This window comes from Ahaetulla prasina, chromosome 3 (assembly GCF_028640845.1).
Source record: "Ahaetulla prasina isolate Xishuangbanna chromosome 3, ASM2864084v1, whole genome shotgun sequence".
In the NCBI taxonomy this organism is placed as follows: domain Eukaryota; kingdom Metazoa; phylum Chordata; class Lepidosauria; order Squamata; family Colubridae; genus Ahaetulla; species Ahaetulla prasina.
Window position 1 is genome coordinate 21,128,081 of NC_080541.1, and position 23,479 is coordinate 21,151,559.

A 23,479-nucleotide genomic window follows, 5' to 3' on the forward strand; every position below is an offset into this window, starting at 1 on the left:
CAGATGCTCCCATTGTTCTCTGATTGGATACAGAGACATAAACACGGGGCTTAGCTTGTTATGACAGTGTTTGCCGAGGTCAAACGCGCCCCCCTTTACGGAGCCTCACGCCCCCCCGGGGGCGCGCCCCACTATTTGAGAAGCACTGTGCTAGTTGAAGAACAGATTTTATTTCCCCGTGGTTGATTTTCTTTTCATTGTACAACGATGTTTCACACTGATAAATAAATTTTCATTTTAAAACTCCAGCACAGATCTCCTCATTCTAGTTGAAATAGAAAAAAGACCCAAACTTACCATGGGATCCCCAAGTTTGCTGAAAAAGCTGTATTTTGAGAGTCTTATGGAAGACCATAAGGGTCAGAGCTAACCTCGCCTTGCGATAGGTAATATTCCAGAGGATTGGTGTCATAGCAGAAAAGGCTTGCTTCGCAAGAAGATATTTTTGTGGATGGGACCAGCAGCATGCAATCAATCAATCAATCAATCAGAATAGAGCTGGAAGGGACCTTGGAGATCTTCTAGTTCAGCCCCCTGCTCAAGCAGAAGATCCTATACCCCTGATGGCAAACCTATGGCACATGTGCCGGAAGTGGCATGCATCTCTCTGGGCACGCCAACTGTCGCCCGTTACTCTTCCAGTTTCCGCCATGCACATGCAAACCGGCCAGATAGACTTCGTGTGCACAGGAGTGCTGGAAAACGGAAGAGCAGCTCCCTGGTGCGCATGTGTGTGCCAGGAAGCTGAGCTTCCAGTTTCCGGCATGCGCACGCATGCCAGCAAGCTGGTCTTCGCGCCAGAAACCGGAAGACCAGGGGAACTGCTCTTCCGGTTTCTGGCATTCCCATGCGTGAGCTCCCGTTTTGGCACTCGGTGCCAAAAAGGTTTGCCAACACTGTCCTATACCATTTCAGACAAGTGACTGTCCAGTCTCTTCTTAAAAACCTTCAGTGATGAAACACCCACTACTTCTGAAGGCAAAGCTGTTCCACTGGTTAATTGTCCTCGCTGTTAGGAAGTTTCTCCTCAATTCCAGGTTGCTTCTCTCCTTGATTAGTGTCCATCTATTGTTTCTGGTCCTGGCCTCTGGTGCTTTGGAAATAAGTTGACCCCCTCTTCTTTGTGCCTCTCCTGCCAGATCTGATGCAATGAGTATAGGTAACAGAGAAGAGGTCGCCTGGCCCTATGCCATATAGGACTTTAAAGGACTACAAAGGTCTAAACTAAGAACTAATTGTTTGGTTCATGATTGTTCCAGAAGTATGCCGAAAAGGCCAAATTTAAAAATCCAAGGTTTTAAGAACGTGCCCTCAGGGGTTTCAGATAAGGGCCTTTCCCACCCCTTAACTGGAAAAGACAAGCATCTATCAAGTAGAACTCAAGCTGAGATATATTTTATGTTTAAGGTAGCCCTGTTCAGCTAGGACTGGCTGATTCCTCCATGATTTCAACGATAGAAGCTAAAATCTATGGACAACAGAAAACCAGGAAAAGGGGATTTTTTTTTTTAAAAAAAGTTAAGCTTCACACACTAACAGTACACAAAAGCACCAAGACTTTTGCACTTCTGTTCTGCTGCTTTGTCCTTAGTCATCTTAGATTACCAAGGACTTAGGTTACTAAGCCAATCCAACTCTCTAAAATTGGAGAAAACTCCCTAATAGCAGCTGATATACTTTAAACAGCTGTAAGTGGAGAAAGAGATTGGTAAAGGTTCGTGGATGCCCCAGCAGGCTTCTGACTTGTGCCAAGACCTCGCATAATCCTGGACAAAGTTCTAGCTTTTGTTTGTTTTAACCACGTAGGGAAATAAAAACACACGGCCTTGGAGCTAAATAACAGTTTACCTTTAGAACTGATAGAATATACATCAACATTTATTCAATGAAAAAAGTCACTTGATTTAAAGTGGGCAGAGAGAGAATGGCGATAGAATTGACTCCCCATGAGTCAGTATAACTTAAGAAAAATCTAATATAATAATAACAATCTAGCCTAGCTCTCTCAGGAATAATGTCTATTGTTATATAGACTGAACCCTATTCAGAATCAGCATCGTGTGTCAGCATATGCAGTGTGATGTCTTCCGGATGTTTTGGACAACAAACACTGCAACTATTCATGTTAGATGGGTCTGATGAGAACTGTAATGCAAAACCTTTGGTGGGCACCAAGCTTCTTGCCGCTTTGGCAAGCACTGTATATTTGATTAGTAGACTACACAGTGCTTTGCATTTGATTTTAAGGAGGTGCGTATAGAACAGGCACGTTGTTGTGACTCGTCCTCAGCCGGGCCCCTCCCGTCTTCATCCGGGCCTTTTATCAGACTCCGAGTCTGATAATAAAGATGAACGGCCTGTCATGACTCCAGCCCCCGGCCCTGGCCCCATGCCCGAAGAGGATTCAAGGAGTGAAAGGAGAAGCCCAATAAACCTCACTCATACAGTGTGTGTTCCTTTGGCTCAGCCTTCAGAGCAGGAAGCCAGCCAGGTGGTGGAATTACCCGGGCCTACTCCCTCTGACCCCTCCCTTTCCCAGACTCTGACAGCAGATCCAGCTGAGGACAATTCAGTGTGGGTGGAGCCTCGCTTCCGGAGATCTGAGAGGCGATGCCAGCAGAAGGAAGGATGGGGCAGGCCTGGATAAATGCTGAGTCATGGACCACACCCCACAGCCTATATAAAGGACCTGCTTTTGGCATTCCAACCTTGAATCAAGCAAAGTCTTATCTAGTTTGCTGATATCGGACCCTATCGCTGAAGTCACAACTTGGACTCCTGCCTGCCCTGATAAACCTCAAAGACACTTGGCAAGCTGCAGAGGCTTTGTTGCCAAGTTTATTACGGACTTCCTTGACTCGTTCGTCAGAGTGGGGGTGGGACATGACACACGTAATACCTGTCTATAACTCCTTAATCCAAAGATACATTTTTCTGGATTGCATGACAGCTGGACTGAGCGGCTGTATGATCCGGGGAAAATGCCATTTTGAGCCAGAATGCCATTTTGAGCTTAAAAATGGCTCCATCCTTGGTTTAAACAGGATGCCTCTCCTACCACCTTACTACTCCTTTTTTCATCCTTTGTCATCTTGATAGAGTGATGTGACTGAGAAGACATTTCTCACCGTGTTGGATAATTCCGTGCTCCAGAAGTCTGCGACCAAGTTGTTCCGCCTCAGCTCTAGTCGCAGCTTCTCCTTCCTGGATCAACCAGTCAATCAGTTGAGAGGCCATGAACGTACGCTCATATTTTGCTCCTTCTTCTTCTCTGGCTTGTAAAATAACATTTTCAGTATTCATAAGCCTGCAATGAAAGTAGGGAATGGAAAGGGAAAAAGTCAATGCACACATGAATAGAATAGAATAGAATAGAATAGAATAGAATAGAATAGAATAGAATAGAATAACAGAGTTGGAAGGGACCTTGGAGATCTTCTAGTCCAACCCCCTGCTTAGGCAGGAAACCCTACACCACTTCAGACAAATGGTTGTCCAATCTCTTCTTAAAAACTTCCAGTGTTGGAGAACCCACAACTTCTTGCGGCAAGTTGTTCCACTGATTAATTGTCCTAACTGTCAGGAAATTCCTCCCTAATTCTAGGTTGCTTGTCTCCTTGATTAGTTTCCACCCATTGCTTCTTATCCTGCCTTTGGGTGCTTTGGAGAATAGCTTGACTCCCTCTCCTTTGTGGCAGCCCCTGAGATATTGGAAGACTGCAATCATGTCTCCCCTAGTCCTTCTTTTCATCGAACTAGATATACCCAGTTCCAGCAACTGTTCATCGTATGTTTTAGCCTCCAGTCCAGTGGTGGGTTGCTCCCCGTTCAAACCGGTTCTATAGAACCGGTAGTAAAACCGGTGGGAGGTTCCACCCATTGACCCATTGATCTGTGCATGCACAGAAGATCGTGCGTGCAATCCCGTTGCAAACCGGTAGTAAAGGTAAGTAGAACCCACCCCTGTTCCAATCTCCTAATCATCTTTGTTGCTCTTCTCTGCACTCTTTCTAGAGTCTCCACATCTTTTTACATCATGACAACCAAAACTGAATGCACTATTCAATAGAATAGCATACACTAACCAGCACATATTAAAGTGACATTTTGTTGCAGTTCTCACAGATAGTCATTATGCATATACCTACACACATATAGTATATGACACAGAGAAACAACACAGTCTAGTCTGAATGTATATATACACATGGTGGGGGGAAAAAAGAATCTTGCGAGTTTACCAGACGGATGGCATAGGGAACAAAGCTGTTACAGAAACTGGTAGTCCTGCTAGGAATACTTTGAAACCTGCTCCCAGAGGGGAGCAACAGAAACAGACCGTAAAGTGGGTGTCTGGGATCTCTAACAATGCTTTGAGCTCTAAGCACATAGCGCTTATAAGCAGTATCCTGAATAACGGGAAGTGAGCTTCCTATGATCTTCTCGGCTGTCCTTACTACTCTCTGTATGGACTTTCTATCTGAGGCACTGCTGTCACCAAACCAAATAGTGATGCAATTTAAAAAGCTCTCAGTCATGCCTCTGTAAAAAGTGGCCAGATTGAGAAAGATGTGCTCTCTTCATCCTCACGTTGGTTTGCACATTTTACTAAAGATAACATATGAAGAGACCAAGTCAGATTGTTAGATAGTTAGTTATCTACACCTCCAGATACTTAATACTATTGACCATTTCCACAGCTGCAACCTTGATATAAAGTGAAGTATGAGTACGTATTAGATAATATATATGTACATGCATGAATTGAATACATAAAATGAATACAATTAAAGGAAACATTAAGACAGGGACGGTAGGCATGCTGGTGCTCTTATGCACTCCCCTTACAGATAATAATATAATATATAAGATACAATATATTATAATATATAATATAATGTATATAGAATAGAATAGAATAGAATAGAATAGAATAGAATAGAATAGAATAGAATTTTTATTGGCCAAGTGTGATTGGACACACAAGGAATTTGTCTTGGTGCATATGCTCTCAGTGTACATAAAAGAAAAGATACGTTCATCAAGGTACAACATTTACAACACAATTGATGATCAATATATCAATATAAATCATAAGGATTGCCAGCAACAAGTTATAGTCATACAGTCATAAGTGGAAAGAGATTGGTGATGGGAACTATGAAACGATTAATAGTAGTGCAGATTCAGTAAATAGTCTGACAGTGTTGAGGGAATTATTTGTTTAGCAGAGTGATGGCCTTCGGGAAAAAACTGTTCTTGTGTCTAGTTGTTCTGGTGTGCAGTGCTCTATAGCGTCGTTTTGAGGGTAGGAGTTGAAACAGTTTATGTCCAGGATGCGAGGGATCTGCAAATATTTTCACGGCCCTCTTCTTGATTCGTGCAGTATACAGGTCCTCAATGGAAGGCAAGTTGGTAGCAATTATTTTTTCTGCAGTTCTAATTATCCTCTGAAGTCTGTGTTTTTCTTGTTGGGTTGCAGAACCGAACCAGACAGTTATAGAGGTGCAAATGACAGACTCAATAATTCCTCTGTAGAATTGGATCAGCAGCTCCTTGGGCAGTTTGAGCTTACTGAGTTGGCGCAGAAAGAACATTCTTTGTTGTCCTTTTTTAATGATGTTTTTGATGTTAGCTGTCCATTTTAGATCTTGTGATATGATAGAACCCAGAAATTTGAAGGTTTCTACTGTTGATACTGTGTTGTCAAGTATTGTGAGAGGTGGAAGTATGGAAGGGTTTTTCCTAAAGTCTACCACCATTTCTACGGTTTTGAGTGTGTTCAGTTCCAGATTGTTTTGGTTGCACCACAAGGCTAGTCATTCGACCTCTCGTCTATATGCGGATTATATTATGCCAGCTCTTTCTAAAATCAACAATGATATCCTTTATTTTGTTAACATTCACAGAAGAACATCATGCAGGTATTCCTCAGCTTACAACTGGTCATTTTTACAGCTCAGAACGGACATTTTATGATCTGTATAGCATTTCTGAATGTTGTAAAAAGTCACGCCAATGCCCTGGTCACATGACCACACTCTAAGCGCTTGGCATCTGACTCGCCTGTATGACCGGTTGCAGCATCCCATGGTCACATGACCATGATTTGTGACTCTCTTTTTTTTTGCAAACTTTCTCCATTCCTGCAAAAAAATATATGTTCTTTTGGAAGAATGGGTTTGCAGAACAACTACCCCATTCGCTTAATGACCTTGGTGTTTTCCTTAATGGTTGCTGGGAAATTGTTGGAAAGAGAGATCAGGTCATGTGGGGGTGCCTCGGCTTACAATCACAATGACTCACAACCCGATTTCCAGTCCCAATTGTGATCATAAGTCAAGGACTACCTATATTGCAGAAATTCATTCATAAGGTTCCAATTTCTGAGTGAATGAATGACCCAAGCAATTGCTTTGATCTAATAAACCAGATGATCCCACTTTTAGCTCGCTGCTTATTGAGCTGATTTTACGCATGGATGAAGCAAGTATTATCTGCTCCGCTCTCTTATGCAAATCAAACTCAGAAAACGAAAGCCGAAACTGCTTCTGGACCTTATGTTTGAGGTGGGAAAAAAATGAAACTTTGAATTTGGGTTTTGCCGATTAAATAGGTTTGTTGTTATAGAAATGGGTAGTTTATACTACTCTGTTTCCCCCAAAATAAGACATCCGCTGATAATAAGCCCAATCGGGCTTTTGAGCTCAGGACAATAAGGCCAAGCGCTTATTTCAGGGTTCAAAAAAAATATAAGACAGGGTCTTATTTTCAGGGAAACACAGTATTATCTAAAAATAAAAAGTTGAGGTTTGATGTTATTATTTTATTTTACTGCACCAAAGGGAGTCAAACGTCAACGCCTTTTCTTTCTTTTCTCCCTTTTTTCTACAATTTTCTCTTCCCTTTTGCCTCCCTTATCTTTGCTACTCTATTCTTTTGCATTTTATATTATAAAGAGGCAAGGTGGCACAGTAGTTAGAGTCCAGCACTGCAGGCTACTTCAGATGACTGCTAGCTGCAGTTCAGCAGTTCAAATCTCACCGGCTCAAGGTTGACTCAGCCTTCCATCCTTCTGAGGTTGGTAAAATGAGGATCCAGATTATTGGGGCCAATGTGCTGACTCTGTAAACCGCTTAGAGAGGGCTTGTAGAGCACTGTGAAGAGGTATATAAATCTAAGTGCTATTGCTATTTCTATAAATTAATAATAATAAAAAGAAAACTAAAGCAGGAAAGGCGAGATACGTTAATTCCACAGACAAAGCAACAATATCCCTCTGTTTGTCATAGGAAATCAAGAGGTAGTAGTCTATGGGCCAGGTTATAATTCAACCAACCTATTTGCCTTCCCCAAAATGTATAGGAACTACAGCTTCTAAAAATTACAGAGAGCATTAGAATCTAGCCATTCTGGTTGGAAGCTCTGGAACTTGCAATCCAAATACATCTGGAAAACATCAAATTGAAAACAGTCGATATAGATTTTTTAATTTTTGAAGCTTTAATGCAATGTGGAGTTTAGATGGGGGTCTCAGAATTTGTGCTGCTCCTCTTTCATTTCTTCTTCACCCTTAACGGGATATATTAGCCTGTAAGCCCCTGATACAGGGGTGCTATTCAGCAGGTTCTGAAAGGTTCTGGAGAACCGGTAGCGGAAATTTTGAGTAGTTTGGAGAACCGGCAAATACTACCTCTGGCTGGCCCCAGAGTGGGGTGGGAATGGAGATTTTGCAGTATCCTTCCCCTGGAGTGGGGTGGAAATGGAGATTTTGCAGTATGCTTCCCCTGCCACACCCACCAAGCCAGAAAAAAAATTGAATTCCAACACTGCCCTGATATCATCGCAATCCTTCCACTTAACCATTTTTTCCACAATTCTTTTGTAGTATAGGTAGTCCTTGACTTACGACAATGGTTTCAAGTTACGGCAGCCTCTGTAAAAAACGATTCACATCCCATCCTTATAATTACAACTGGTTGTACCATTCCTGCAGTCGTGTGATTGTAATTCAGGCACTTGGCAACTGGCTTGCACTTACGATGGTTGCAGCCCCTTGTGGTTGTGTGATTGTGACTTGTGACTTTCTCAGCCAGCTTTCAACAAGCCAAGTTCAATTGGGGAAGCTGGATTTTTTTAGGGAGGGTGAATGATTCATTTAACAACTATGTGATTTATTCACCATTCATTTATTTGTAAATGGTTACAAAATCGGTGATGACTCCCTTATTGATTGCACCGCTTAGCAACTGAAATTCCAGTCCCAGTTTGAGGTCATAAGTTGAGGATTACCCATAATGAATAGTTAACAGATGTGCCTTATATATTTGTATAATGAACAAACAGCCACAAATGGAAAAACTGTTCTTATAACTATGCCAAGCCCTTAATCTGGTCAGGTTACAATAATATTTCAACCAACATTTCCATCAACATCTATATTAGGGAGGAAGTGAAGTCACCAAATCACCAAAATTATTTGACGGTTGTTTTCCACAATTTTTTTTAAAAAAAAACTAGAATAATTTAGTCCCAAATCATTCATTTAGTACAGGTAATATTGTGGGGATAAGTCATTTTTATGTCGTTTTTCTTCAAAAGAAATTAATCAAACCAGATGCCAAAAGCCCATCACCCCAAATCCAAAGCCAAATGTAAAATCCATTAGCCAATGGTTTCAAAACAGCTGTTGCGTGAGAATTAGAAAACTCTGCTTCTGCACACAGTAAGTCAAATGGTGGTCCAATCTTTTCTTAGCAGAAAAGTTACACACAATTTCTCTCAGAAATTTGTATTAATTGTTCTTTGGCATAGAATGCCAGAAGATAGTACTGTAAATATTAATATAAGCAGGCCACATAGAAACAAAAGTATTAAATAACTGAACTCAGGGAAGCTTACCAAAAATGAAATGTTTGCGACATGCTATTTTCAGAGAAATATATTTTGAGGCGAATAAAAGATCCCTTTGAAATGAGCTGAATTCTTGGAAAATATTTGGACACAGATTCATGTTGTTTTCTTGATAAAAATATAGAAGGACTTAGAGTGAAATTTGAATAAAACTATAGCCTCCTGAAAAGTAACAAGTTTTAGCTTCATGTTGTAGTAATCACATATTTGAAAAAAAGGATAGCATCTCTCCTTTATCTGCTTATATGTATATAAAATGCAGTTTCTTGCATTAAAAAAAAAACTACAAAATTTTGATTGGATGCTCATCCCAGATTAAGAACAGAATGTTCTCAATAAAAATTGTAAAATTGAAAAGGTATCCCTATCAATGCTTGCAACAGAAAATTGCTAGCTTTAATGCGTTTTGAATGGAAACAGCAGGATATTGGCTTATATCTAGTCCAGCAAATGGTATATCAGAAATGAGCTTGGAGGTTTTTGAAAGTTCAGAAATTGTTGTTCTTAGGATCCAATCCCATAATTTTTCTAGTAAAAATAAATATAATTTTCTTCTTGGAAATGTTTCTTATTCAGACTGTGTGATGTATTGGGGAGGATTCCTTTTATTTAGCCTGTTATAAACTATGTTAAAGGGCACACATACAAAAAAAGAACATGATTTTTGTTCAATCTGTTGACTGAGGATATATTGAGCAAAGTGAAGATTTTTGGGGGTTGATTAATCAATTTCCAAATGGTGAATATAAAGTATATTATAGAGCAGGGGTCACCAACCTTTCGGACCTCAGAGACCACTAAATTCATAATTTTAAATCCTGCGGACACTAATATAATCTGCCTAATGACCAGCTGGATGGGCGTGACTGGTTGGTCATGTGACTGAGTGGGTGTGGCCAACTTGATGTCATTCACATTGAGAGGTGCCTCGCCGGCCTCTACTCGCCCCTCCCCTCCCAGCCACTTCTTGCCTCCCTGCCCAGGCTCCTTATGGCCCCAATAGGAAGCAGTTGTTGGAGCAAAGCAGCCACCATGAGAAAGAGTTGGCAAAACAGCTGGCTCAGTTCAAATTGGATCTGACCGAGAAGGAGGCTCAGTAGAAGCACCTCATTGAGGACTACAAGCATAGGCTTTCCAAGCAGAGGGAAGACCTGCGGGAGTGCAAGGCCAGGTACAGGTGCCTGGAGGCTCAGCGGGCTGAGATGGTCAGCCAGTTCCAGGCCATAATGCAGTCCCACTGAAACAAGGCCCTTTGGCTCTTCATCACCAGCAGCACTTCCCTCCAGCCTTCACTCAAAGCCCCACACCAGGAGGCCGAAGCAGACCCCAAGTCAGAATTTCTGCCCCCCTCCAACCCACAGAAAAAGACCCCGAAGGGGGAGATTCTCTGCAGCAACACAAACGTTTATTGCATGTATCCATTCCAGGGGCTGTAGTTTGAGGACCCCTGATTTAGTGCAATATAAAAAATGCAGATAATTTTTCTACGGACCACCAAAATTTTCTCTCGGACCACCAGTTGGTGACCGCTGTTATAGAGAACCTTTTTTACATGAAAGTCCAAACATATTCATGCTAGGAAACAACATAACATTTTAATACTGATTATTTCTACTAATTCTAGGAATGGAAGATTATTGAGCTAAGGATGATTCTTTTTGGACAGCTATGTTCAAAACATCTGGGAATTGAATTTAGGTTTGTTTTGTTTTGTTTGAAGATAAGGTTTTAGGCTTTTTTTCTGGGAATTGGAAATTTTGTGGGTGGAATGTGGTCTGGATTCCCAGGAGGGAGGGGATGAATTCCAGAGGACCAAGAAACAGTGTAGTTTAGACCAGGGGTCTGCAAACTTGGCTCTTTTAAGACTTGTGGGCTTCAACTCCCAGAGTTCCTCAGCCCTTTGCTGGCTGAGGAACTCTGGGAGTTGAAGTCCACAAGTCTTAAAAGAGCCAAGTTTGCAGACCCCTGTCTAGCCTAGGACCTCCTAGTTTGGTTGGGAGAAAGAGAGTTAGGACAGCTCCTCCCTAGAGATTATCAGAGTATAACTTTAATGATGGAAGTAGATGATTTAGTTTGGTAAGATTTCTGTAAATAGGTGGGAAACAATAAAGGAAACTGCTTAGACATAACTCTGTGTATTTCTTGGTTTTGCGGAGGGGGAGTGTCTGACAATTGTGGGGGGAATTAGAAAAATCTGGGAGAATTGTTTTCTTTTTTAAAAAAATTTTTTTTGCAGGATTTACAGTGCAGTTTTGTACATTTTCCAGTTCAAAATGGCAGGAACAATATCATAAAATTTTCCTCAGGAGGGTCTCTTGGGTGTCAGGGCCAAAGGCAGCCTATTACTGATCCACATGAACTTCATGGTGACCCTCATTTTTCCTTCTCAGTTAGCGAAGGGCTAGCAAAATTTTTATCTTAACGACTCTCAATCTTAACCTTATGCCACATTGCTAGAAGATTTCATCAGTCACAGAAAACCTCTGGCCTGATAAAAGATAATTAGTACTCTGCATTAGGCAAGTGAGCCTTTTCAATCATATGCTTCACCTTAAATAAACAAATAATGTTTAGAGCCAAACATCTGCATACAAGGAGAGTTAATAACTCCTTAATCATTGAAATAGTCAAAGAATTCTAGCCACTAAATAGAGATTCATTTTACCTGGAAATAGGAGAACTAGAGTGATATTTCTATTACTAAAATAAAACGAAGAAGAGGAGGAGGAGGAGGAGGAGGAGGAGGAGGAGGAGGAGGAGGAGGAGGAGGAGAAAAAAAGAAATAGAATCATAGGGCTAGAAGGGACCTCAGAGGTCTTCTAGTCCAGCCCTCTGCTCAAGGCAGGAGACCTTATACCATCCCAGACAAATCGTTGTCCAATCTCTTCTTAAAAGCTCCAATGTTGGAGCACCTACAACTTTTGGAGGCAAGTCGTTCCACTGATTAATAGTTCTCCCTGCAGGAAATTTCTCCTTAGTTCTAGATACTCGATGTTACTCCCTTAAAATTAGTAAACTATTAAGAAAGAATCCTAAAGTATTAAGAAAGAATCCATGATGATGACGATGACAATGACTGTGGTAAGAGAAAGCAAAGGTAATATCAATAATAATAGGCACCTTGATGCAACCCCAAAACTGGAACACTACGTGAACAACATTGGCATTGACAAATTTGTTATCAGTCAATTGCAAAAGGCAGCTTTACTCCAAACAGCTTACATCCTCTAACAACAACATCTATCTATTCTAGGTCCTTGGGAAAGTCTTAATAGGTGAATAAAAATACCAAATCCAGTCAGAACATCTGGCTGATTGTACCATCAGCCATAACAAAATAAGATAATAAAGTTGGAACACAAATAAATAAATAATAATAATAAATTTCCAGGAGAAATACATTCACATGCACACACTTGTCAAAAGCTATCTCATCCACACCTGTCTTTTATTTGCAGAGGAATAAATTCAAGGATATCAACACAAGAGCAATTGTCACCATCGTTATTATTATCACCTTTTGTTATTGGGCTGTGGGAACAGAGGTGGGTTTCAGCAGGTTCTGAACAGTTCTGGAGAACCGGTAGCAGAAATTTTGAGTAGTTCAGAGAACCAGTAGTAAAAATTCTGACTGGCCCCACCCCCATCTATTCTCTGCCTCCTGAGTCCCAGCTGATAGGGAGAAAATGGAGATTTTACAGTATCCTTCCCCTGGAGTGGGATGGGAATGGAGATTTTACAGTATCTTTCCAATGCCACACCCACCAAGCCAAGTCCACCAAGCCATGCCATGCCCACCAAGCCACACCCACAGAACTGGTAGTAAAAAAAATTTGAAACCCACCGCTGAAAAGGAACTATCAAATACAACACAACTAGAGGATTTGTTGTTCAGATACAAGCCCAGAAGGCAAATCAGTCTCATTATTAAAGTTAAAATTACTAGTTGATGTGCCTGTAATATTGATGGTACTGAGGAACTGGAATTTTGAGAGGAATAAAAGGTGCCAAACAGAAACATTATTCAACAGGGGAGTCACTCTACCGTTTTTATTTATTGGCATCACTATAGACTTCCTTTCTGGTATAAGAAGAGATTTTGGAATGGAAAATTGATTCTGTGGTTGTTGGAGAAAAGATCCAGTTCCTTTCTTTTGTTTTCCTATGATTCGTTCTGATTTTAAATTTATATGCCTTTTAGTTACTGTTAATAAACCAAGCCTTCAAACAACAGTGTGTTACAGAAGCTGTTGAGATCATGGCTACTGGGTGTAGGTTGTCTGATCTCATTCCCGATTAATTAGCAAGTTATATTAAAATGTGACCTCATTCATTAGTTGTGTTGCATAACCACAGAGAAATACAAACAGCAGAAATATATTGCTTTTTCTGAAAGATGAGACAAGCATTTGCAGTAGGTTAGAACCACAGGTTTAATCCTGATGGGATCAAAACTGATAAATTTGGTTAAATGTTATGTCCAGGGGGAAGGGGAACTGAGATTTGCTACTTTAAAACTGGGAGAGGTAGCCTCTTAATCAGGGATGGGCAACTATGGCCCTTCTACCACCTTGTGTCATGCCTGGAAGCCATACTGCCTTGGTGCCTTCAGGGTCCAGGCCTGCCACAATCCTACCATGGGAAGTTGTGAGGGGGGATGGCAAGAGTGAAGTAGATTTAGCCATAACAAAATTCTCTGTAGAAGTCAAGGCCATGGTGTCCGGCAGCTCTGCAAAGAAAAAATTGGAGGATGTCTTTTGCCCAAGAAAGAACTGATTAGAGCTGGGATGGACATGTAGGAGATGTGGGCAAGGTCTTGAACTTTCTTTTGGGTGAGGAAAACCCGGAAGCTTTCAGATTCGGGTTTTCCCAGATTTGCCAATATGACAACTCTAATAAAAGTTAGCTTTGAGGAACGTCAAGCTTCGGAGTTTGATTTCGTTGGGGGTGTTACTTGGAACACCTTGTCTGGCTCAGGAATTCTGGGAGTTAACATCCACAGGTGGCAAAGGGGCTATAGTTGCCCACCCTTGTTCTTCATATTCAGAAAACTTGATTTTATTTGGTTGCAAAATAGTGTTTTTGTAGGAGAAAGTTGAGGTTTATGTAAAGTGGGCTATAAGGCCTATTTTCCCAATGTAATTGAAAGGGGTAAAGCACACATATACATCACAGAGAATGTTGAGATATAGAGCAATTTGCTGATCAATTCTAATATGTTGGGCGATATCAATGGTCAGAATTGAAGAAGAACCGCAATATAGAAATTCTAAAAGTGCTGAAATAGATGTGTGTGTGTTTGTGTGCACGGGCACCTTCAAATCAATGTTGACTCCTGGTGACTGCCTGGACAAGACCTTAAAGACCTTTCTTGGCAAGATTTCAAAAGTGCTTTGCCATTGCTTCCTTCCTAGAGCTGAGAGAGAATGACTGGTCACCCAGCTGGCTCAATGTTGAAGATGGAGATTAGAAGCCATGGTCTCCAGGTTTTTAGCTGGATGCTTTCACCACCAGAATGGGACAACTTGGTGCAGCCAACTCACCTCAGCCAACTCACCATGGCCATCTTGCTGCAGCCAGCTCGCAGTGGGACAACTTGCCGTGGGCAGCTCACTGCAGGGCAACTCCCTGCGAGACAATTCAACGATTCAATTCAAGTGTTTAAAAATAATTTTTAAAAAATATTTTAATTTTTGTCATTCACATTTCATTTTGTCCCTCCTTTTGCTGCCTTTCTTTAATGATTCTATTCCATCATTTCTTCGATATTAGTGTAACTCTTGTCCTGCAGCGAGTTGGCCATGATGAGTTGACTGCACTGAGTTGTCCTTGACCCCTTTACTACTACACCAAATTGTCTCAAATCAGTTGTAGAAGGTGAATAATAATAGCAACTGCAGTGGTACTGGAAACCAAATGCTATAGTTATTAGAAACATGTACAGATATGTCCCCCAAGATCCATGAAGTCTTATCTAGTCATTCCCAAGGAAGGCAAGAAGTCTGGAGAAAGTATTGTAACATAGGGGATAGATGAGGGGTGAAATCTACTTACCTTCCTTACTGGTTTGGAAGTGCGCCTGCACGTCACATGCACGCACATACCTTCTGCGCATGTACAAAACCTGCGCATGCGCAGAAGGCAAAAAACACCTGGTTTTAACCAGGAAGTAATGACACCTGGGTGGGTGGGCGGAGCAAAGCTACCAGATCACCAAACTACCGGCCACGATTGCTACCGTGCACATGATCCGGTCCAATTTGGGAGCATTTCACCCGGTAATAGACAATAAAGTTACTGACTTTAGCTATTCACCAATGGTTCTGGTTGCTTGCGCCTGACAGATCTAGAGGTCAATGCTATGTACTCCATATGCATAAGAAAAATCAAACCATTCATTTTACCAAATGGTGAGTACAAAGCCATCAGCTTTCCTACATTCAATCCCTCTTACAGAGAAGCCAAAATAGCATGCCTGGGAAAGAATTCTTCCTCAGTTCTTGACAAATAGTAGGAAACAGGAAACGCCAATCTTGGACTGAAAGTTTAAATGGTTTGAAAAACGATATTTTGAACTGAGATGTTGACTTTAATCCAATTCATTCACAGAATATTCTGGAAGCCCAACAACCAACATCTTCATCCTGTTGCAATTCTTCCATGTTTTCTGGACACCCCTTCTATTTTTCGACCTTCCATGGAAAATCCGCTAAGAAGGGAAAGATTTTAAACTGATGGATAATGTTTAAGGTAGATTGTTAGTTAATGTATTCGGAGATATCTGTCTTTTCCAATCATTAGCTATTGAGTTCTGGATCAAGTAAGCTTATTATTAATTCCTATGAGTTAAACAAGCTTTCCATAATAATCCATGTATTTATTTTGAGTTCAGAAATCATGATTCTTGGCTGCAGAATTTGGCTTGTCTTAAAACCACACAGGGAATACACCAGCTCTCCCTTTCACCGAGATACGTTAGAAATTGCTGTGGTTGGGGTGGACTATATAAAGTTCTGTTTTTTCAAGGAGGTAGGAACAAGACACTTGAAAAGTGTCTGTTTATATTCCATCACTGGGACAAACAGCATCTTCCAAATCTCCTTTAGGAAAAATTGCAAGTTGGAACATCTAACTCAAATCGCTGCCATGAAGCTTCCCAGTTCCCTCTTATTTGTTAAACAATTTCTTCTTTGTGGCTTACAACAGAGTAGCAAAAACACAGCAGGCCTTCTCATTTTTGGTATCTCTTGCGCTAGGAATACTAAGAACAAATTGTTTTATTGGCTACTGTAAACAAAATCATCCACAAGGCATTAAAAAAGAAAAGAAAGAACAACTGAAAAGAAGCAGAGGATAAACATATGTCTACCACAGAGCCATTCCTGGAGGTCTGGATAGGATTCCAAAAAGAATCAAGTAATCTCAGAACAAACGATGACTTTCATTTCTTCTATTAGCATGCTGATCAGGCAGGTTTTGCAGATTTTTAAAGTATTAGAAAAATTATTCACGTGTTTGATCATTAACAATACTAGCTTCATCTTAACTCTCTCTCTCTGGTCACCTTTGTCCTGATAGATCTCTCAGTGGTGTTTGACATCATAGTATCCCTTGAGAGCAGCATGGTGGCCTAGTGGTGAAGATGCTCACCTCCCACTTGGATGGTTGAGAGTTCAATCCTAGGTAGCGGTAAATGATTCTCTCTTAGGGTGCAAAGAAAAAACATCTGCTGCAAATTCTGGGTGGGCATCAGGAAGGGAATCCAGCCAGTAAATGCTCAGTTCCATCCAGTCGCCCTGACTCTACCCCAGATAGGGACTACCACATAAAAATGGAGTTCCTTGTAGTATCTCTTAAGCTACTTGAAGAGTTAATAAAATAATTAAGATAAACCTTGTTTAGGTATCATAAAAGGATGATCGTCACCAATCACTGACCACCATCTTCAAAGGCTCCTGGTATCTCATCTTTAATGGCACCTCCCACATGTTCTTATCCACATTTAAACAAAAACAGCTACACTTCAATTTGTAAGTAATTTTTGGAAGACATTAAGAGCAACCCTTCATTGATCTCTATGTACAATCTGTACAGCTTCCATTTCCCCTTTTCTTAATGTTGACATGATAATACCGTCATCTACAACAGACAATCGAAATCAGAAGTGGGATTTGCTTACCTTCTCTACTGGTTCGCAAATGTGCCCGCGCACTCGCTTCGCTTCCATGCATGCTTGGCCTTGCGTGCATGCTCTTTGCTCACGTGTGTGCCTTTCGCGCATGCACACAGCCTCCAAGACGTGATGAAATAGGATGGCATTACGTCCAGGCAGGTGGGCGGGGCCTACCACAGTCGCCGCTACCAGTTCGCCCAAACAGAACCAGCTGAATCCCACCACTGATCAAAATGCAACTTTTTTTTCTCTATAAGGTGCCTCATAAATACCGACCTTTGCTTATTCTGATTGGGAGCATTGTCCCAAGGCCTCCTATTTAATTTGCCCAATTACACAATGGTTCACCTTTTGTACTACTCAGATCTAGTAAATGTCAACTGCTAGTAAATGTCAGCACCCATGTTCCGAGCAAAGCTTGAGCAAAAATTACATGCCTCTTATTGTAAACGGAGAGTATGATTTACTTCCATTGTTATTTGACCCGAACAATCTAGCATGACATTCAATATTTCCCATGCAACCTTCTGTTCTGTTCTGAATCTTAATGATATGCTGTGGATTTATCTTCCATAACCTTTGCTAGTTTGTTAGCATAACATTTCTCTTGGGGGTGGGGAAACCCTGAAGAGCTGGGACAGGATGAAAATCACGCAATTAAATGAGTAATGTGTATATTAATTCTTTTAGACATAGAGGATGCTCCTTAACCCCGCTTTTCCCATAGCAAACCAGCAACTCAGAATGATTTTATATATAAGCCGTAAAGTAATAAAACATGTCGATAAGCTAAAAAGAATGAAAAAACATTTAAACATCACAAAACATTAGAAATGGTGGAAAATATTTGTAGCTCATGTGGTAGATGTTGGTAGTGGTTTGTTCTCTGAGCTTGTTTTTTATTTTTTGAACGTTTTATCACTAAGCTTGGTAACATCATCGGCGGAACTCCGATTGAAGTGTCTTGTTTCAGTTCTTTTCTGCTTTTATAGGTCTTGTGTGGTCAGTCAGTCAAGCCATAAGAGGGACATCTAGTGGTGAAGTCACCTAATCGGCAATAATAATGCTCTAGCACAGGGGTGAAATCCAGCAGGTTCTGACAGGTTCTGGAGAACTGGTAGCGGACATTTTGAGCAGTTCGGAGAACCGGCAAATACCACCTCTGGCTGGCCCCAGAGTGGGGTGGGAACGGAGATTTTGCAATATCCTTCCCCCAGGACTGGGGAGGGAATGGGGATTTGCAGTATCCTTCCCCTGGAGTGGGGTGGGAATGGAGATTTTGCAATATCCTTCCCCCTGGAGTGGGGAGGGAATGGGGATTTTGCAGTATCCTTCTCTGCTACACCCACCAAGCCAAGCCATGGCCACCAAGCCATGCCCATAGAACCGGTAGTAAAAAAAATTGGATTTCACCACTGCTCTAGCATGCAGGTTTGAATCCACTTAGGATTTGAAAGATGGACAGGTTGCTTCCTCAAAATCATGAAGTTAATTGGAGCTACCAGCTGCTGTAGGAATGATGGGCCAGTTTAAGGTGGCCCATCCCAGGCCCCTGATGGATCCAGGGCAATGATGGCTAACTTTTTTGTTCTTGTGTGCCGAAAGTATGCGCACACAACAGCACACGTGTGTGTGCCCACACCCATAATACAATGCACACACACCACCTATGCATGCACGCGCCACCACCCACACGCAAGCGCCCCCTGTGCATGCGCGCAATCCCTCTCCCACGTGCCCCATTTTGGGCCTAGCAGGCCTCCCTGAAGTCTCCTGGGATCAAAAATGGGGGGCAGGGAGGGCACGCCTCCCTCCCCCCCACCCCCCTGTATGTCTATGCTGTTACAGGTGTTATGTCTGCCTTGTATGCAGCTTTATTCCTCTCTAGCATTCATCTCCATGGTTCAGTGATACATTTCCTGCTTCTATAGGATTTACTTCTACCTGGTCCTGTGAGGCACTTCCTTTCCTGTTGGATGTATAAACAGCTCAGCTGGGGCGAGCCCTCGCCGGCAGAGAGGCCTACATGTGCCACCTGTGGCACGCGTGCCATAGGTTCGCCATCATAGATCTAGGGCTTTTCCTAGTGTTCTAGGGGACAATTTTGTAGATGCCTGTTTATCCTCTGGATCAGGGGTCTCCAACCTTGACAACTTTAAGCCTGGCGGACTTCAACTCCCAGAATTCCCTAGCCAGCTTTGCTAGCTAGGGAATTCTGGGAGTTGAAGTCCGCCAGGCTTAAAGTTCCCAAGGTTGGAGACCCCTGCTCTGGATGACAGGCAATTTAACTGTTACATAGAATTAACTGTATCTTCTTTTTCCATCAATCCAAGGAGGTGCCTTCATTCTCTGAGAAGCTCCAGGAAATGAACAAACCCATCATCCCAAAGGTGCTTTTTCAAGAGACAATGGGACTTTCTGGTTTTTCTTGGAAGACGTTTTGCTTCTCATCCAAGAAGCTTCTTCAGCTCTGACTGGATGGTGAGGAGAGCTGAAGTCAGAGCTGAAGGAACTTTTTTTTATTTTTTTTTATTTTTGTCATAACAGTATACACAAACATCGTCATAAATAAAACAAGATATCATGAAATAAAAATATGTACATATAAGTAAAAGCATGCAACAGCTATGTTAATTTGATATAATGAAGGGAACAATAGGACAGGAACGGTAGGCACTTTTGTGCTCTTATGCACGCCCCTTATAGTCCTCTTAGGAATGGGGTGAGGTCAATAATAGACAGTTTTTGGTTGAAGATTTTGGGATTTTGAATAGAGACTATGGAGTCAGGTAATGAGTTCCAAGCGTTAACAACTCTGTTACAGAAGTCATATTTTCTGCAATCAAGTTTGAAGCGGTTGACATTAAGTTTAAATCTAGTTGCCTCTTGAAAAAGCACCTTTGGGACAACCATGACCTGGATGACTGAGAATCTTCACAGACACTGAACAAACCCATCGAGCAACACTGATGGACAACAAGGAACAAGTATAACTAGACCTATGTTCCACTATATTCCATTCCCATTAGTAGTCAGGCCTGATTTTGCCACCCCGTAACTTATTTTTATTGATTGATTTGATTTGTTTTCTATAGCTGCACATCTCAACAAGTAAATCTTAGTCTGCATTCCCTGACTGTTGAAAAATTCACAGGCATTTGTGCTGAGATTGGACTAGAAGACCTCCAAGGTCCCTTCCAACACTGTTATTTTGTCATTGGATGTTATTTCCTTTTTATTGGCTATATTTTTGCAAGTATTGGTCCCAACGCTTTTCTCTCCAAAAAGGGCCATGATCTTTTGCCTAGATATGTCACAACACCCAGAACGGAACGTCAAAAACAAAGGAGAACGGCAGAAAAAACTGGCTGTCCCTTTTCACCTACTGTGTGTGGAACATACTTTTCGTATATTCTCTGTCCTCTCATGAAAGCCTTCACTTCATTGTCAAGTGGGAACGTCCCATCGTCTTTCCTAAAGCGGTAGAAAAGTTTGAGATCCTTGAATTCCTTATGCTCATCACAAACTGAAACATAAAACACAGGAAATCGGGATGAAAACACTCCAGATATTTTTTATTTAAGTTTTGTGATTTAATATTATATTCCCAAACCACAGCACTCAATGTATCCTGAGCACTTTCAGAAGCCCCTAACTAGCCCTAACTAGCCGTGATAGCTCAGGCTGGTAGAAGCCTGTTATTAGAACACAGCAGCCTGCAATTACTGCAGGTTCAAGCCCGGCCCGAGGTTGACTCAGCCTTCCATCCTTTATAAGGTAGGTAAAATGAGGACCCAGATTGTTGGGGGGGCAATAAGTTGACTTTGTAAATATACAAATAGAATGAGACTATTGCCTTATACACTGTAAGCTGCCCTGAGTCTTCGGAGAAGAGCGGGATATAAATGTAAATAAATAAAAAAAAGAGCTTGAGAACGTTGATTCTTTTCGCTTACCATGATGGATAATGCTACGATCCAGTAACTTCTGCACGAGTTTTATTGCTGTCTCCCTGTCAGAGGCCTCTTTGTGGTCAATCAGCCAGTCAATCAATTCTTTGGCAACAAAACAGTTCGGATAAGTCTTCAGGTGGTGTCTTCGGTCCTTAATAATTTTTTCTTCATGCAGCCTGAGCCTGTGAAACAAATGATATTGCATTTAAAATTAACTGTTGTTGATTTGTGTTTATCCTGAAAACTGGAAATTGTGTTTACACTGCAAACTGAAAAGGATGGATGCTCCATTGTATTTTGGGATTTGCACACAGATTGCCAAATATGTAAATTTCTCATTTTCCCCATCATATGGCCAAAAAGGACTTTCTGCTTCTGAAACTAGTATCATTCAACCTATGAAGGACTTCAGGAGGAACTTTGAGTCTTCATCCCTTCCTCTCATTAATTAAACTCTGAAATAAAAGATCTAGTGGATCCCAAAGTAACAGCTTTAACGGTCCAATTTTTGTCCATGATTCTCCAACATTTTAGGATTGATGGGCACCTCTGGAACTTTAAAATGTTATCATGGAGAACGTCAAATATATTTGTTTTATCTATTCACAATACAGCTACTCTAATGGCAAGTCATTAAATATGCATTTCACACAAACTGAAGTGGTAAGTTATGCCACACTATGCATTCTAGCCCTAGGAGAACCTCACCATAAAGATAAAACTTATCTTTATCCTCTTCTCTGGGAAATTAGTGTGATTAAGGTGCTACACTAAAAACTGGGAGGCATTTTAGTTTTTCCTTGAGCATGACAGCTAGCTGGGTAAATATGATCCAGCTACTCTCTCTCACCCAAATCCACCTCATGTTTGGAGGAAAATAGAAAGAAGAAACTTTATCTATGGTGTGTTGAAGGCAGGATATAAATCTAACAAATAAATAAAATCTTCAAAGAAAGTACTAAGTGGCAGCCATCTATTTTAATTTTTTTTAAAGCACATGAATGCTTTTTAAAGAGCGAATGTAGCGTTTAAGTAGACTAGAAACCTTAAGACCAAGTTGGCATGAAGCCCGTTAGGTGTTCCAGTCACTCTCTGTCAGCCCTGGGAATAGGGCAATTGCAAACCACTTTTGAATTGTCACGAAAACTATAGGGAGGTCTAGGAAATCCAGTACAGGTTTAGGCAGAGAGAGGGAGAGGGAGAGAGGGAGGGAGAGGGAGGAGAGAGGGAGAGAGGGGAGAGAGGAAGGAGAAAGGGAGGGAGGGAGGGAGAGAGAGGGGGAGAGATGGGGAGAGAGTGTGAGAGAGCAAGAGAGAGAGAGAGAGCAAGAGAGAGAGAGGGGGAGGGAGAGGGGGAGAGAGGAAGGGAGAAAGGGAGGGAGAGAGAGAGGGAGAGAGAGAGAGAGAGGAAATGCTTTTGAAAAGGAGAGAGAGTGCTTTGCAGTGTGCAGCATTTTTTTTATTAGAAATATTCATTTGTGCATATTTCTATTTCTATTCATACGTATATCAGGGCTGCAGTTTTAACATCTTCCTTTGTAAAGTAGACAAATTAGTTCCTTCTGAAAGAACCAAGTCAGTAAACCATCGCTATAACGGGCTACTAGAAGTGGTAGAATTAAAGCAGAATGGCTACCGCTACTGAATAAGATTTTCCATATGCATATTCTCCATACATGCAGAAGCATAAAGTTGTAAAAAACAGATTTTGTCCATTGCATCAACATCTGCCAAATTGAAGTCCCTCGAAACCAAGGAAAAGAGACACGTGATTCCACAGGGAAATTCCAGGCACATTTTCCGTTGCTATTTATTTATTTATTTTGCAAATAAGACTTTTGATTAATGAGTATAGAAAGCCAAAACAACATTTGCAGATTAATTTTTAATGTTTCCCAAATAGGATCCTGGGAAATTTAGTTTAATTCGTGGCTGAGAACTCTCTCATAAAGACCTATTGTTCGCTTCCTAGAATTACAGTTCTAGAGAAGTCTGGAGAGGTCAAAATTAACCCAGTAGCATAGCCACAATCAAGAACCATCACGCATTTGTAAGCCTAGCAGATGGTGGAATTGGTTCTTGGCCCAACAGGCAATAAAAACATGAGGAGATAACAAAAACACTTTCCCCCCCACCATTCACAGAAATGAATAAACATGCTCCAATATGTTTATTAAAATAGGTTTGCACGTCAGCTCCAGCCAAGAATAATTCTCTCGTGGAAGTGCTAACAAGTCTGGAATTACAACATTATTTGCAATATCCTGCCACCAAAGACTTTAATAATCTTATCCAGAGTTAAAAGCGAAGGTTTTGAATGCTTAGTGTTTACAAAAACGAGTAAGTATTTCAGACTCAGGAATGGAAATAATCAACAGGACATTTCAATACAGTAGTAAATCTAACTGGAATGTACTACTTGACAGAAATCTGAAAATTTA

General features: G+C 41.2%; 1 protein-coding gene across 2 annotated transcripts in view; it reads right to left on the reverse strand.

Moving 5' to 3' along the window:
• The window catches only part of DEPTOR (DEP domain containing MTOR interacting protein), a 107,343-nt gene that overhangs the window by 39,600 nt on the left and 44,264 nt on the right, over positions 1-23,479 (reverse strand). For both annotated transcript variants that reach the window (XM_058179210.1, XM_058179211.1), the window contains exons 3-5: positions 21,043-21,221; positions 20,489-20,612; positions 3,129-3,307 (exon numbers count right to left, since the gene is read on the reverse strand). In XM_058179210.1, the coding sequence (XP_058035193.1) occupies positions 3,129-3,307; positions 20,489-20,612; positions 21,043-21,221 (482 nt within the window). The remainder of the gene's footprint in view (positions 1-3,128; positions 3,308-20,488; positions 20,613-21,042; positions 21,222-23,479) is intronic.